The 13,772-nt window shown below is 37.8% G+C and overlaps 1 protein-coding gene across 9 annotated transcripts in view; it reads right to left on the bottom strand.

The window, feature by feature from the left end:
• Positions 1-13,772, bottom strand: part of AGFG1 (ArfGAP with FG repeats 1) — a 37,097-nt gene that overhangs the window by 20,265 nt on the left and 3,060 nt on the right. For all 9 annotated transcript variants that reach the window (XM_058843910.1, XM_058843909.1, XM_058843911.1 and 6 more), the window contains exon 2: positions 6,551-6,644. In XM_058843910.1, coding sequence (XP_058699893.1) covers positions 6,551-6,644 — 94 coding nt within the window. The remainder of the gene's footprint in view (positions 1-6,550; positions 6,645-13,772) is intronic.

The raw sequence follows: 13,772 nt of genomic DNA, 5'->3' as shown, positions 1-13,772 counted from the left end.
ACAAAAAAATAGCACCAGTATAGAAAGATCAGACTGGCAACTTTAGTTGCCAACACTTCATCATAAGCTTCAGTACTATGTTCTGTCTGGCCCGACAGCTGCCCAGGCAGCACAGTTACTCCCACAGTTACTCAGCACAGTTATCCACAGCATGTGCTGACTCTTGCAGGGCATTACTTGCAGGACATGGAAGCAGGGAGGAACTGCAAAAAGGCATTAAAGGAAATTTAAACCTACACAAACCCAAGCCTTAAGCAAGCAGTCGCTCTACTAAATACAGTTCTCTTCTTATTTAATACAAATTCACTATTTGAAAAAAAAAATCCAAGGGAGTAATTGTTCTCAATTTTTGGTTATTTTGAAAATGTATGTTTTGAGAAATTTGAATTTGATATCCCAAGGAGCATGTGTTTCAAACTACCCCTCTAACTGTTCCATATGTAAGTCACACTTGTAGAGCTCATTCAGAAAATGCTACTGCTCAAATTGTATGACACATCTTCAGCCCCTTTTTAACAGAATTACTCATTCCTTTGCTTTTACATATAATACATGAAGCATCATACCAACTCACCACACAATCATTACACAACACTACTATTAAGGTATTATATTTATAAAACACTATGGCTTTCTGAAATTCTTCTACATTGCACCATTTCCTTGGGAATACTCTGGTTCAGCCATTTAATATTAATATTCTTCTTTCTGCAACAGCAGCACAAATAAGGCTGTGCTCAAAAGCTCTGTTTATTCACCAAAAGCTTTGCTATACTCCTGCTTTTGATAACTACAGCTCTATCAAACAAAATGCTCTGCTTAGAGAAGAGCCTGACAAGCTGGAGCCAAGAGTAAACATTCAAGTTATGTGGAAGCCCCTAGAAACAGTGGAACATATCCAACAATCCATAATCATTGTCCACTGTCCCTGAAAAGTATAATTAGTCCATGTCCCACTGGTTCACCAACGGAGCAGGGGAAAAAAAAAGGAGAACATTGAAGTCAGAATGACTAAGCGTATGCAGCATTTGAAAGTCTACTTTTGTTGAAGGGTTGACAGAAGCAATACTTCGAAGTTTTGCCCCTGCTACACTCTGAGGGGCTGCAAAATCAAGACAAAGCAAAGTTTTATCTTGTCAGATAAACAGTAAGTAGATAACAAGATTCAGCAGTTGTCTTCATGGAATTTAAAAGTTCCTGAGAATCCCTCTACAACTGCTTTGGGAAGGATAGTACCTGTCCTCTGCCAACAAGCTCCAGTCCTGCAAGGGATGTCATTAGACACTTGGCAACCAGATACTGGGACATTCAGAATTAGATCAGTAAGTACAGCATGAAGTAAAGAGGGAAAGAGAATCACAACCAGCATCAACCTACTCACCCTGACCTAGATAAAAACCCAGGAGGTAGCAAAGCAGAAACTGTGAGTTGCCGTAACTTAAATATATCATTGAAAGGAAAAAATTGGGCCAAGTGCATATTGTATGTTATAATGAAACCTTTACCTATATTTCTCTTCATATCATTGGCTTCCCTGAATCTGCACTCAACAGCTATTCCATCTGAGGGAGAATTGGTTTTCCCAGTGTAATTATATTTACCATACATTAGATTTTCCATACACTACTTAATTTATAAAAGTTTATTTGTAGTCCTACACTTTGAAGAATCACCTTTGTTTTCAGCTTTGATAGAAAGCAACAAAGAACATATCCCATGCAGTGCACATCTGGCACACCACAAAACAAAGTTAATCAGAAAGGTTTCTGGTTTAAAACCCAGCCTCCCGTAACATTTCATGCTTTCATGAGTTCCAAGCAGGGCTCAAAGACTAAAAGAAAAATACATGTACCTGTTTTCCACAGAAGTTTAGCTTTTGTTTTGCTTTTATGTTTGTTGACACTTTTGGGGGGATTTTTTTCTCTGTGTTTTCAGAGATGGACAAGTGGGGAAGAACAGGCCCACTAAAAACTGCTAATTAAGAAAAAAATCAGCATTATCCATAAAATTTTGCAGAAACACTGAGAATCTGAGATTTCAGTTATTTCTATTCTAGTGCTATGTATTTCAACTACCAAATAAAGCTTTGCCATGTCATAACTATTTCACTGATAGAGATCTCCAGTGTGTGTGGGAAGGCGGATATAGGAGAGACAAAGGCCTTCTGCTTACACAACGCATTGAGCTACCACACTTCAGAAACTCCTGTTAGCATAGCTGTGCTAGTTAGGAAGAAAAGAAAAATTCAGTCAGGCCAGCAAAGTTAAGTTCTTGCTCATTAAGCCTCCTGCTCTTGTATGCAGTGAAGGCAGCAAGGCAAGGTAAAGCTCTCACAGGACATGTCCTCCTGGTGATAGAAGCTGCACTTCAACTAGGAAAAAGCACACTACTTGACCTGCAACACTTCTTGAGGCCCAGACATACCACTGCATAGGAAGATTACATGTGTCAGTCTAGTTTAAAAAGCTCTAACAAGATAATACCTTTCAAGAGGCTGGTAAATGCCAAATTAGATTTCTTCTTCTCCTTCTCTCTGCCAATAAAATAGTTATGCACCAAATGTAATGCTGACAGTGCTAAGAACTGCACATGACTACACAACAAAACTATGTTCCAAAACATAACACCCTACAGGAAGAAAGATTTGGAAACAGTTTCTTTATGTAAGCAAGTTATAGCTTTGTTTAGTAATTCTGCACTTCTGATGTCAATATTATTAATTAATCACTGTAGGATAAAATCATTTCATACTGCCAGAGTACTGATTTCAAAGGCAGTTTAGGCACAGAAGTTAATGGTTTCATAAGCAAAGCCAGTAAATCCAGCTAACAAAGACATTGTTCTACACACAATCAGCTCATGTATCTCTGTATAGTATTAGCAGAACCAGCACTGTACTCCAAGGACACCTGACTGCACAGCTCGTGCTGTCAGCGCTCATCACTACAGCTCAGAACTGCTCCTTCCACTCCAGGGTTTCTAGGCCACATTCCACAGTAAAGGAGATTCTAGAGAAGCATTCTGGTCTGGCCTAACACCAGCTCTGAACCAGACTCAGACTGCTGCCAGTTCTGCAAGAGTGCAGGAAACAGGGACTTGCACAGGTGCTACTGAGAGTCAGGAAAATTGGCAACAAACCAAAATTCAGCACTATTAAAATAACTCCAAGCAGCTGAGCATACCTTTATGTATTCTACTCATTAGCTCAGGTAAACATGGTCTTTGCCCCAGAGTAACAGAGTTTTTCTAAATACAAGACCATCAAGATCTTTTTCTTCAACCACATGCATATTAGAATGGGTTATTTGGAAAGATTACAAAAATACCTGTCACTTTTCAAACAGGTAGGAGAAAAATTAACTCTGTAACCGGTCTGCCTTATAATACTATTCTTCATCTTAGGGGAAAAGTTTCTGAATATTCACAGCTATAATGGCAACAGGAGATTAGCACCACCTCCACTTTCTTCAAACAGCAAATTCACTTCCTACTACCACTGCACAACTGAATCAGAGGCCAAATCAGCACTAGCATCATTTGAGAATGAGTATTCAAACAGACACGTCACTGTCTCCTCATTATTCCTCACAAGAAAATGTGAAAATACCTCATACTGCTCCTCATGAAGAGAGCAAGGAGACAAAAAATCCTAACCAGTGAATCAGAACTGCCTTTATCCTTCAAAAGGATTTCAGAAGGCACTTGAGGAATGTCAGCTGGAAGATGCCTCCATTCTTGCTGCGGTGACATAATCCCAAATTAGCAAAACTAGAGACTGGACAGCTGTTTATACCTCCAGATGATGAGTAAGCAACACCAAAATATAGGCGTCTCCTAATACAGTATAAGGATTTAAAACTCTTGTTTGCAGCAGTCAAAACTCATGTTCAAGCTACCTGTGCCAGAAAGACATTTCTTAGAATGTGCATTTATGGGGAGGATGGTGTCTCACCTAAGGAAGAGCTGCTCTGAATAATCTCTCCCTGAAGCAGTTGCTTTGCAGAAGCCTTTTACTTAATGAACGTTTTACCCATATGTGCCACAAAGAAGGTAATTTACAGCAACTGGGGAAAAGTTGGTATTTTAAATATTAGGAAGTGGTTCGGGTTTTTTTCTTTGTTTGGTTTGAGTGGTTAGGTTTTTTTGCTTTTGTTTGTTGTCTGGATGTCTTTAGAGGTCTTCATCCTCATACAATACCGACCTTATAAATACTCTCTGAAGGAGAGTGGAAAACTACTTCCTCTAAGAACAACTCAGCACCTTAACTACTTAATCTAATGAAAGTTTTCTTGCTATTTTACTTTGTATTCAGAACAAGATCCCTATTGTATAACCATGACCTACTCATCTGGAATCAAGAAAGTTTATCGCAGAGGCCTTGGCCATGTTGGAGAGAGACTCGAGCAACAAAATTGGAATTAAAGTATTTTAGAAGGTACAGAAAAATGGAAGTTAAACATGATAGACTGCCACAAAAAGTTGAGCTTCTTTTTAAAAGTATTGCTGTAAAATTGTTTTAATTGTTGATATTACAACATTGGACAATTCCATGTTTGAAAAGTCTTATTTCAGGAAATTTCCTTTCTTCCTATACACACAAGAGACTCCTACACTGAACAGCAAGCTAAGCACAAAAACGTTTTTTTGTGAGTTAGATGAATTTCCTCTGTCCAATATATTATCTTATCTGCAGATAAGTATTCCAAAGTCCAATACCAACAAGAGAATGCAAAATGTCTGTTTAACTACTGGAATATAAAGTATAACAAAGCGAAAACATGTTTAACTAGGTTTTAAACTTCGAAGTGTTTTAAACAATAATTTCTGTTCAGTATTTGAGCACACCTTAAATCTACCATCGGCACTTACAAGTGTTTATTCAGTTCTACTTAAGAATTAAAGTACTAATCAACAATCTAAAACTAAACTCAGAAGGGCATCTTCATTTTTATGAGCCAGCTCATTTCATTGCAATTCTCCAATCAGAGTACTACAAGTGCAAAGACCTCCATTTTTGAAACAGACTAGCACTGCAGAGGTCTGTGAATTTTTTTATGTCAATAATAAATTATGTATCAACTAAATCATCATGATTAGCCGACTAGTCATGGCTATAATAAGAAGGACCACCACACTAATCAGATGAGAATGATCACTTAAGGTTCCAGATCTGTGAAAACAAACTCATAGCACTCTCTATACATTGCAAGTTCAGTAAAAAATTAAATTAAAACAAATACAAAGAGTTACAACCACATGCTTTCCTTTACACTTCATGAAGCTTAAAGCAAAGCTGGAGTTTACAATCTAATCTTATGGAAAGATCCTCCAACACACTCTATATGAATCCACAGAAGATTCTTTATTAAATTTCCCTAGGCAAAAAGTCAGCATTATGCTCTATACATATACACACACATATTCAATGCTCTATAGTTTTAAAAAACCCAACCAATCCTAGCCATCAAGAGTATTTTATAAAATCTGGGAGAGTTCAGGCCTTGTTCTAGCTCTGTCTAGAGGAATCATCCACTAACAGTCATTTCAACAAATAACGCATGTTTACTGGGGCAGGAAAAGAAATTACTACTTCTGTTTTCATTCTTCAACCTGACAGTTATGAATGGACCAACTTCAAGAAAGTTAAGTATCAGCATTTTGCTGAATGATGGGATTTATCCCCACAAAGCTTCACAAAAGCATACTAATAAAACACTCTCTAGCTTACAATCAATAGTTCTACCAAAAAGGATACAGATGCAATCAACGTGAAGCAGAACCTTATCTAGTTTAAACAGATGGAAAATCTGTCTCTAAAATCCTCAAGGCTATAGCATGGTATTAAAACACAAACTTCACCCTCAAATTGAAGTCAGCAATGGCCACATCTAGGGCTTAAGTGCTCCCACAGAGCCAATACAACATTTACCTCAGATTTTTTCTTCTATTTAAAAGAACAAAAAGTCAGCATGATAGAACTTGTCCTCTTCAAAGCTGACACAAACCACTCAATAGGTAACAATTTCTTCCTCTCCTTCCTCTCTCCAAGAACATTTAATATGGATATACTTTCATTAAGTAAAAAGGCTTTTAAAACTACTAGAAGACTTTCTAGACACCAAGTATGAAGAAAAACAGCTACAAGCTCTATTTTTGTATTTTTTTTTTTGTCACAGAACACTCTTTCCGGAAATACTGCTGCAGTCAGTTTCAAGTTCGGAGCTTACAGGAAAAAAAAAGAAAAAAAAAAAGATGGCTGCATATTGTCTTATGCAAAATCAAAAGAAAACCCTATTCAGAAGTACTGGTCATGTGAATCTGGATTGTCTGGGTTGGGCAATAACATTATGATGATCAGCTACCCAATGAAACAAGCTCTTCAGAAGCCTCATTTCAACTGATGTTGGCTTCAAAAGACCTCTGTCTAGCTTTTGCCAAAAAAAACCCAAAAAACCAAACCAAACCAAAAAACCTTAAGCTTTCTTTAAGTAGTGTTTTCAACTTTAGCATTGAAGTGTCAAATCTACTTTATTCTCCAAATAATACTTACTTCATTTCCATGTTTCTGCAGAAATTCTATTTCTTGTTGTGTGAAGGTAGTCATTGAAATCGACTTCACTCTGTGGGGTGGATTCAAGCCCCGCCTGAAAGAAGCAAGAAGTGTTCAGCATTTGGGAAATTTGTCATGGTACAATCACCTTTAACACTACAGCTAGAAGTCAGACAATTTTAAAATCAGAAGCCATCTCTGTAAAGCACACTCACTCTTGGTACTGCCATACAATTGAAGGCTGTGTAAATTCTTCTTAAAGTAACACTCAATATACAAAGATGAATAATAGAACTTCAGGAGACCAATATTTCCAATTGCTCATGCAAGGTCACTCTGGCACTTTCTATGCAAATTTACGAAAACAAAATTAGACCTTTTTTTTTTTAATCCTAATCTGCTTCACTCTTGCCTCTACCTTTCGTCTCTCACTCTTGGGTTCCTTGGTTGTAGCTTCCTTTTCCTCCAACTCGTTCCTCACTTTGATCTCTTATTACAACTTCACAATAACTAGATTTCTTCAAGCTAAACTGCCCAGCTCAGTCTTTTTCTCTTGCTTTAACCCACATTTCCTGTTTCCTCACAGCATCTTTTTTCTAGTTTACTTCTTGCCCCTGCACTCACAGGGGCTTACTCCTCTTCCTGAACACTGCAGAAGCAACCACAACAAAAGCAAAAAGACACTGGTTTTAGCGTGCTCTCAAATGGGAGGTACCATGGCTGATGCCACAGCTCCAAACATGAGCAGCTCTGCCTTAAGCCCAGATTGGCACCACTCTCTCATCCACGCCAGGCAGGGCCGGCAGGAACACCAGGCACTTGTGCTGCCACAGCCTGACATAGTCAAACCCAGTTCAGTCACAACCTGCAAGCACAGAGAGAAAACCTGCTCAGCAACAGCACCAGAGTAAGAAAAAGCTTATTTTCTTTTCAAACTCCTCCTTTAAATACATGCTAACTACTGCTTTTGGCCACAAACACTTCCAATCAAACCCAAGTTGTGCTTTGCCCAATGGATGCAAGAACATTGATCCCACATGTGCCAAGCAGTGGAGACACTCACTCAGGCAATACCACAGGGCCAGTTTAACACTCAGGTTAACCAGGCCTGGATTTCTGAAATCCCATCTTAAAAAACAATTAATATACATCAACTATGAGATACCAAAGCACACAAAAAGCTTTCCAAGGATGTAATACAGGCTTAACAAATGACTAAGAAAATTAACTGATAGCTGTATTGCCTGTATTTGTCCCTACACTTTTAATTCCATATTTGGCTCAGATTGCTTTTAAGAACTAAAAAAAAAAAAAAAAAACAAAACAAAAAACAACACTGACAACTGATGGTTTCCTTTAAGCTCCATAATTATCCCAAGAACATTAACTATAAATTAAATTGTTATCCATAAGAACAGTCTATGACAAAAATATGGTATTTCAAATATTAACATTATATTTAACTTTGACGGGAAAATTTTAGCACTTCAAGTTTTCCAAGTAAGTCTAATGGGAAAAATATCACTGCACATTTAGCTTGCAATTTCACCTTCACACCTAAATCCAACTGTACCCATAAGACAATTCTGATCCTGTGTTAACAGATCTCCACATCATTTTTAATCTTAAACTGAATACAGGTTAGAACACTAAGCAGTGTTTTAGCCTAAAATTCATGAGAAAAGTTTCAGATAATCACTGTTAGAAACACTTGGATAAACAATGGTATTTTGCTAAGGAATGCAGTGATTTTGAGTACCTTAAAAGCAGAAGTAATTTACAAACCTACAGGCATACAAAAAATTAGTTTTACAGAATACTATTTGCTTCAGCAAATTTTTGAAATCAGAGCAGCTGGCATTATATTCCACAGTTCAGCACCTTGACAAGGTAGAAATTTCACTGAAGTTGGTGAGAGTGGTTTTAAGATAGTTGATTAAACTACCTTCTCTCAAAATATTTAAATTTCTTGGTAAATTAAAGTTACCAATTTAACATCTTTCATCTAGCTGTATCACCTACATCGCAATAAATTACATTTATTAAAATACTATAGTATTATCTAAGATATTTTTAAAGTATTCATTTTGAGATGATGTAATTTAAAAGAAATCTGTAGGAGTTCTATGCAGTTAAAATTCATTGTTTCAGAGCTGATGCTAGGATTAGGTTTTGCTTATTTTTGGGTTTTAAAAGAAACATCTTCTCGATCTGTGCATGCAAGTAATTACATTTCACTAAATGGTACTTGTAGCATCACATATTGAGTGACAGCATAGAAACAAAGTTGGCATCCACCTGGCATTTCACACAGATAAGCTCCATCAAATGTTATATGACAATTACTGTCCCCTGCTTTTACAGTAAGTATAAAAGCAGTTCTGTCTGCCTTAGCCTGTTCAATTTACTCTCCTCTGAGTAATTACAATAGCAGCACAGTTAGATAGTTGTAAACTAATGACTGTTTAAAAGCCAGAGCTATTCACTAACACATTCACATGTTTCTCAGCACAGGCAGTATATCTCAACTTTCCCACTAGCTCCTGCTCGAAATTCCTTTTCACAGTAAGTACAGTTTTAGTGCTCTGCTGTACCTGTGCTTGCAATTTCAAGGCACTGTACAAGTTCTTTAAGACAGACTTACTCTACACTGATCTACCAGGGCTCTTCAGAGCATTTACATCAGCAAACTGATATCTTCAGTATCTTCAGCTCTGTTAAACAGCAATATTAAACATAGTTGAGGCCTAGATAAGATTTTGTTAAATCTCACCAGAGATTTCTGCCATGTCTTTCTCTCCAGTGAAGAGTTCAGCTATATAAGGTTTCACAAGGTTTTATAAGGTTTCCTGATATACACATCATATCCATATGGGATAAGATGAATTCACATTTGTCTTATACCATCCTGCTAAAAGAAGGAAGACATCCCCCCTTAAAGATCAGATCACACAGAGGTGTCAGATGTCTGGCAGCATGAAAGAGAGCATGTCAGTGGTCCAGGAGGACTGGAAATTCTGAACAAAACTTTAAGAGCCATAATCTAAAGTAAACTATAAATTTTAAATTATTGCAGTAAACTGCAATACTGTACAATCAAGTATTTATGTCCATTGAATATGGCAAAGGATGCAGGGAACCTATGTAAAGCTTCCTCTTATGCTAAAGCAGCCTAAGAAATCAGCCCAGAACAAGGAATTCAAGACAAGAAGCTGCACACAGACACAGCCCAAACATATGCATTATCTTCCTTCGATAAATTACTTTGATTCTACTATTAGAACAGCAATCTCTCTATTTTTTTATTATGTCTAAATAACATCCATGAATTGCCTGGAATTTCCCTTAAACAGAGTGTTTGTGAGATTTTTGAAATAGGATTCAAGGTCCAACCCTTCCTTACCTACAGAGATTATTTAATGACCCAAATGAATCACAAACAGCTTATCTACATATGGGGGAAGCTTACTGGTAGACAGCCAAGTACAATTATCCCTTATGAGGAATTAACAAACCTCCTTTTTTGTAGGAAAAATTATTCTTTCCTTGTATTTGACAAGTGTTTCACACAGTTCTAATGCTTTACAGTACTCCCTATTTAACAAGGAATAGAATGGACTACAGTCCCTTAGTGCAAATTATCCATGCCTAAATTTAAATTGACCCTGAACAAGTATTTGCAACTTGCCCCTGTGCAGTGGTACCAGTTATTCCCTTCCCTACAACAGAAGTCTCAGGGAAGGCAGCAACCAAACGCTACCTCAGCACTTAAACCAGACTGCAGCTCTCTCCTCCCAAGAGGCCCTGGGGAAAGATGACAGAGTAAGACAATTCTGCCATCTGCATTTATCCAGCACACCAGAGCTAGAACATCCCACACAGAGATCCCACTCATCACTGCCAACTTCTTCACGCTCAGCAATGATTATTTCTGTGGAAGAGCACTGTGACCAGAGCTTCCAGCTTGAAGACTCTCCTCCACTGACCCTCACTGAGTCACAGCTTAGTGTAGGGACAGCTTCAGAGAACATGAGACCTCTGTTCTCCAGAGGGCATTGTTAAACTGGTGCCCTCACAAACAAAGGAAGCTTTAAGGCCACTGACACAGGATTCTGCAGTCTGGCAATTGAAACATTAAACATTCAAAACACAGTCAACAAGCAGTGGATATTTGTTACTAACGTAATTTAGCGGTAAATTATAGTTGAACTTGTGATTGTTGGCAGAGCAGCTGTCTGCAAAGGCCAGGGCTGGGAGGGGAAGAAAATGTAGAGTGAGCTCTGACAGAACAGAGGGTCCCTTTCGTGGGACAAATGGTGGGCAGACGGCTGCTCAACACTGCTAATGTCCCCTGGATCAGATTTTAACACCATCTCCTAACCTAGGAGATGAAAATCTGATCCCCTAAAAACCAGGAAGTTAATGAGGCAAGTCAAATACCCAGCCACCACAGAGCAAGCACCCCACATCTCCAGGTGTCCAGAAAACAAGCATCAGAAAACCCAATGTCACAGCCTTCATTAGTATTTCTGTGCAACTGTAATTAGCAAAAGAGAAGCAGCACTGGCCATTCCTCATACTCGCAGACCTCCCTGGAGACCCTCCACCATCTCACAAGCTCATTTATTTTTAATTGCAGAAGACTTATACACACATTTTGAAGCAGAGTTGAGGATAATTTAGGTTTTTTCTCAAAAAATACGCAAACATTCTTTCTGAACTGCACAGTGTTTACTGTGGTATAGAGACATTTCCTTTCCTCTCCTGCCCTGCAACTGAAAACAAGAAATATAGTAACACAGAAAATAGCCTTAAATATATATATATACACACAGAGACACAGAACACAAGGAGTAATTTTCCAAACATGCTCCAAAGGGAAAAAAGGACTGAAAAGTCATGCTAACACAATCACCTTCACTCTAGCACTGTTTATTTAGACTATTTTAATTTTTGCTAAACTTCTAGGGAAAGGACAGTAACTCATCACCACAGCACAGAGATGTTATAGTTTGTTACTAATCTATCTGCCATCAAATACCTCCATCTGGCTAATACAGAAGTCCCCTACCCATGAAAAGTTTAAATTTAAAATTTCAATTCGGAACATTATGAGCAACCAGAAGGCAAACAGTTGTAAAAAAATACAATGAAAGTGCTTTAGCATTTCTCGAAGTACCTACTATGTTCTCAACATTCCTCACTGCTGAACAAGAGACTTCCTAAGTAAGATGGGAGGGAGGTAAGAGGACAGTGAGAGAAAGGATAGGAGTGCCTTAATTATCACAGCAGATACAGAAAAGAGTCAAGATTAAGTATAAAAATTATATAATACAGAACATGTGCAAGTGGACTCTTAAACAGGGATGTTTCCCATTGGTGAACTGAAAAACATGTTCTTTTTATCAAAGTTGGGAGCAGGCTGACTTTGAGTGCTACAGAAGTGCTCGAAAGCAGAGATACACAGACAGCTGAGATACAAGACGCAGGCATTTGATAAGACAAAGGGAAAGATGTCACTGTCAGCAGGCCACATGGGAGCATCCAGGAAAACAATAGTCATAGCTACCAACAGAATCCTTTGAATCAAAGGACTTCTGTCAAACCAAAATAATCTCCCTGCCAACATTTCCCAAGATGCGGGTTTGCTGTAATAAAGAGAAATCTTCCTGTGGTGTATGACTGTAATCCTTGACCTGAGCACACTCCTCCTCCAGAGCATCTCCTCTGGCTCTAAGGGCAGAAAGTGTGTGTATAATTCCAGATATCCTATATTATTGTACAACACCAAAAAAGTTGAATTACCTTGTGTGATGCTAGCACCCTTTTTTTGCCCATATGAAGAATTTAAACACAGGGGACAAGCGGAAGTATTTTAAGAGGAAGCAAATTCACGCCCCTGTGCATGAACTTTCTCCTGCATGCACCATTTTGCACAGCAAAACTTCTGCTCTGGTAAACCTGATCTGATCTGGCCACTTAAACCCCAGGTACTACAGGAAAAGACCTCCTGTAATTCACACTTGACTTGACAAGACTCACCTTCAACATTTAAGTCAGAAACAGGTCTTTTTAGCAAAGCCACTAGTTCTGTCATTGTTTTCAGCAGTATATGAACAAGGTAGACATATTATTTTGGGCAACAGTAGAGGGAATAGTAGGTTTTTAAAGCTAAATCTAGTAATATATAGCATCATTCTTTTGATACACCCAAAATATTTAAAGGAAATTCAGGATGGATTCAGAATTAAGATTTGTGAATAGACAGCCCTTGCCAGGACAATGAATAAACACATAAAACAGAAAACAGTAAAAAAAAGTTATACTACAGTTTTAAAGAGTTTAGCGTTAACTGTATCTAGAGTAACATGCCTATTTAAGATGATACTGATGTAAGCACTTATCAATTAACTGAGAAACCATTCTGAAGGAGACTTCTTAATCTATTAGTATTTTAATCTTGCATTGGGCACTTCATACTTGAAAAAACTAGTCTACTTGACTCCAAGAATACTTCCTGTACCAGATTAGAAAAAAATTAATTAAAACAAGAAGCAAGTAATTCACATAGTATATAAACAAGATAAAGTACTAAGATTATTAAAGCCTTACAGTAAAGCAAGTACTATGAGGCAGAACGCAAACAGCCATTAAGAACTACAGAAGCAGCAGTACTTTATATTTGCCATTATGTGGTTTGTTCCCCAGTCATGTCCCTCACTATGGAATTCTACAGTGAAAAGCATTTGGAAATAAACAAGTTGTTTGAAGAACTGTTCTGACAGAAGCGTTAAAATTAAGTTTCTAGTTATGAAACAGACATGACCTACACCAAGTCCCATCACTAACAAAAACATCCCACTGGCTAGGTCCTATGGTATCAACCAATGCATATGACCCTGCACAGACAATTTATGGAAGTTTTTCCAAGTTGACATGAAGGAATGAGTCCAAATTTATTTTAGGGAAGATTTAAGTCCTCTTAACAGTCGTTTACTCCAGTTTTAAGTGTAGCTGTTACTAGCTTTAAGAACCAAACATGTTGTTTGTGGTTGCTTTTTTTACAGCAAGACAGAAACACTGCATATTTAGAATGAAAAATAAATTTACATTTTATTGGAATACCAATACATTAACCATGTTTTTGCAGATAGTCTTCCTCCTTTAAGCATGGTAACATCCAAATGATGGTCAACTTAACACCAAGTGGCAGCTGTCCCCT

The sequence above is a fragment of the Poecile atricapillus genome, chromosome 8 (genome assembly GCF_030490865.1).
Source record: "Poecile atricapillus isolate bPoeAtr1 chromosome 8, bPoeAtr1.hap1, whole genome shotgun sequence".
Taxonomy (NCBI): domain Eukaryota; kingdom Metazoa; phylum Chordata; class Aves; order Passeriformes; family Paridae; genus Poecile; species Poecile atricapillus.
The sequence above is the reverse complement of the archived record's forward strand: the minus strand, read 5'-3'. Positions and strand labels throughout refer to the sequence as shown.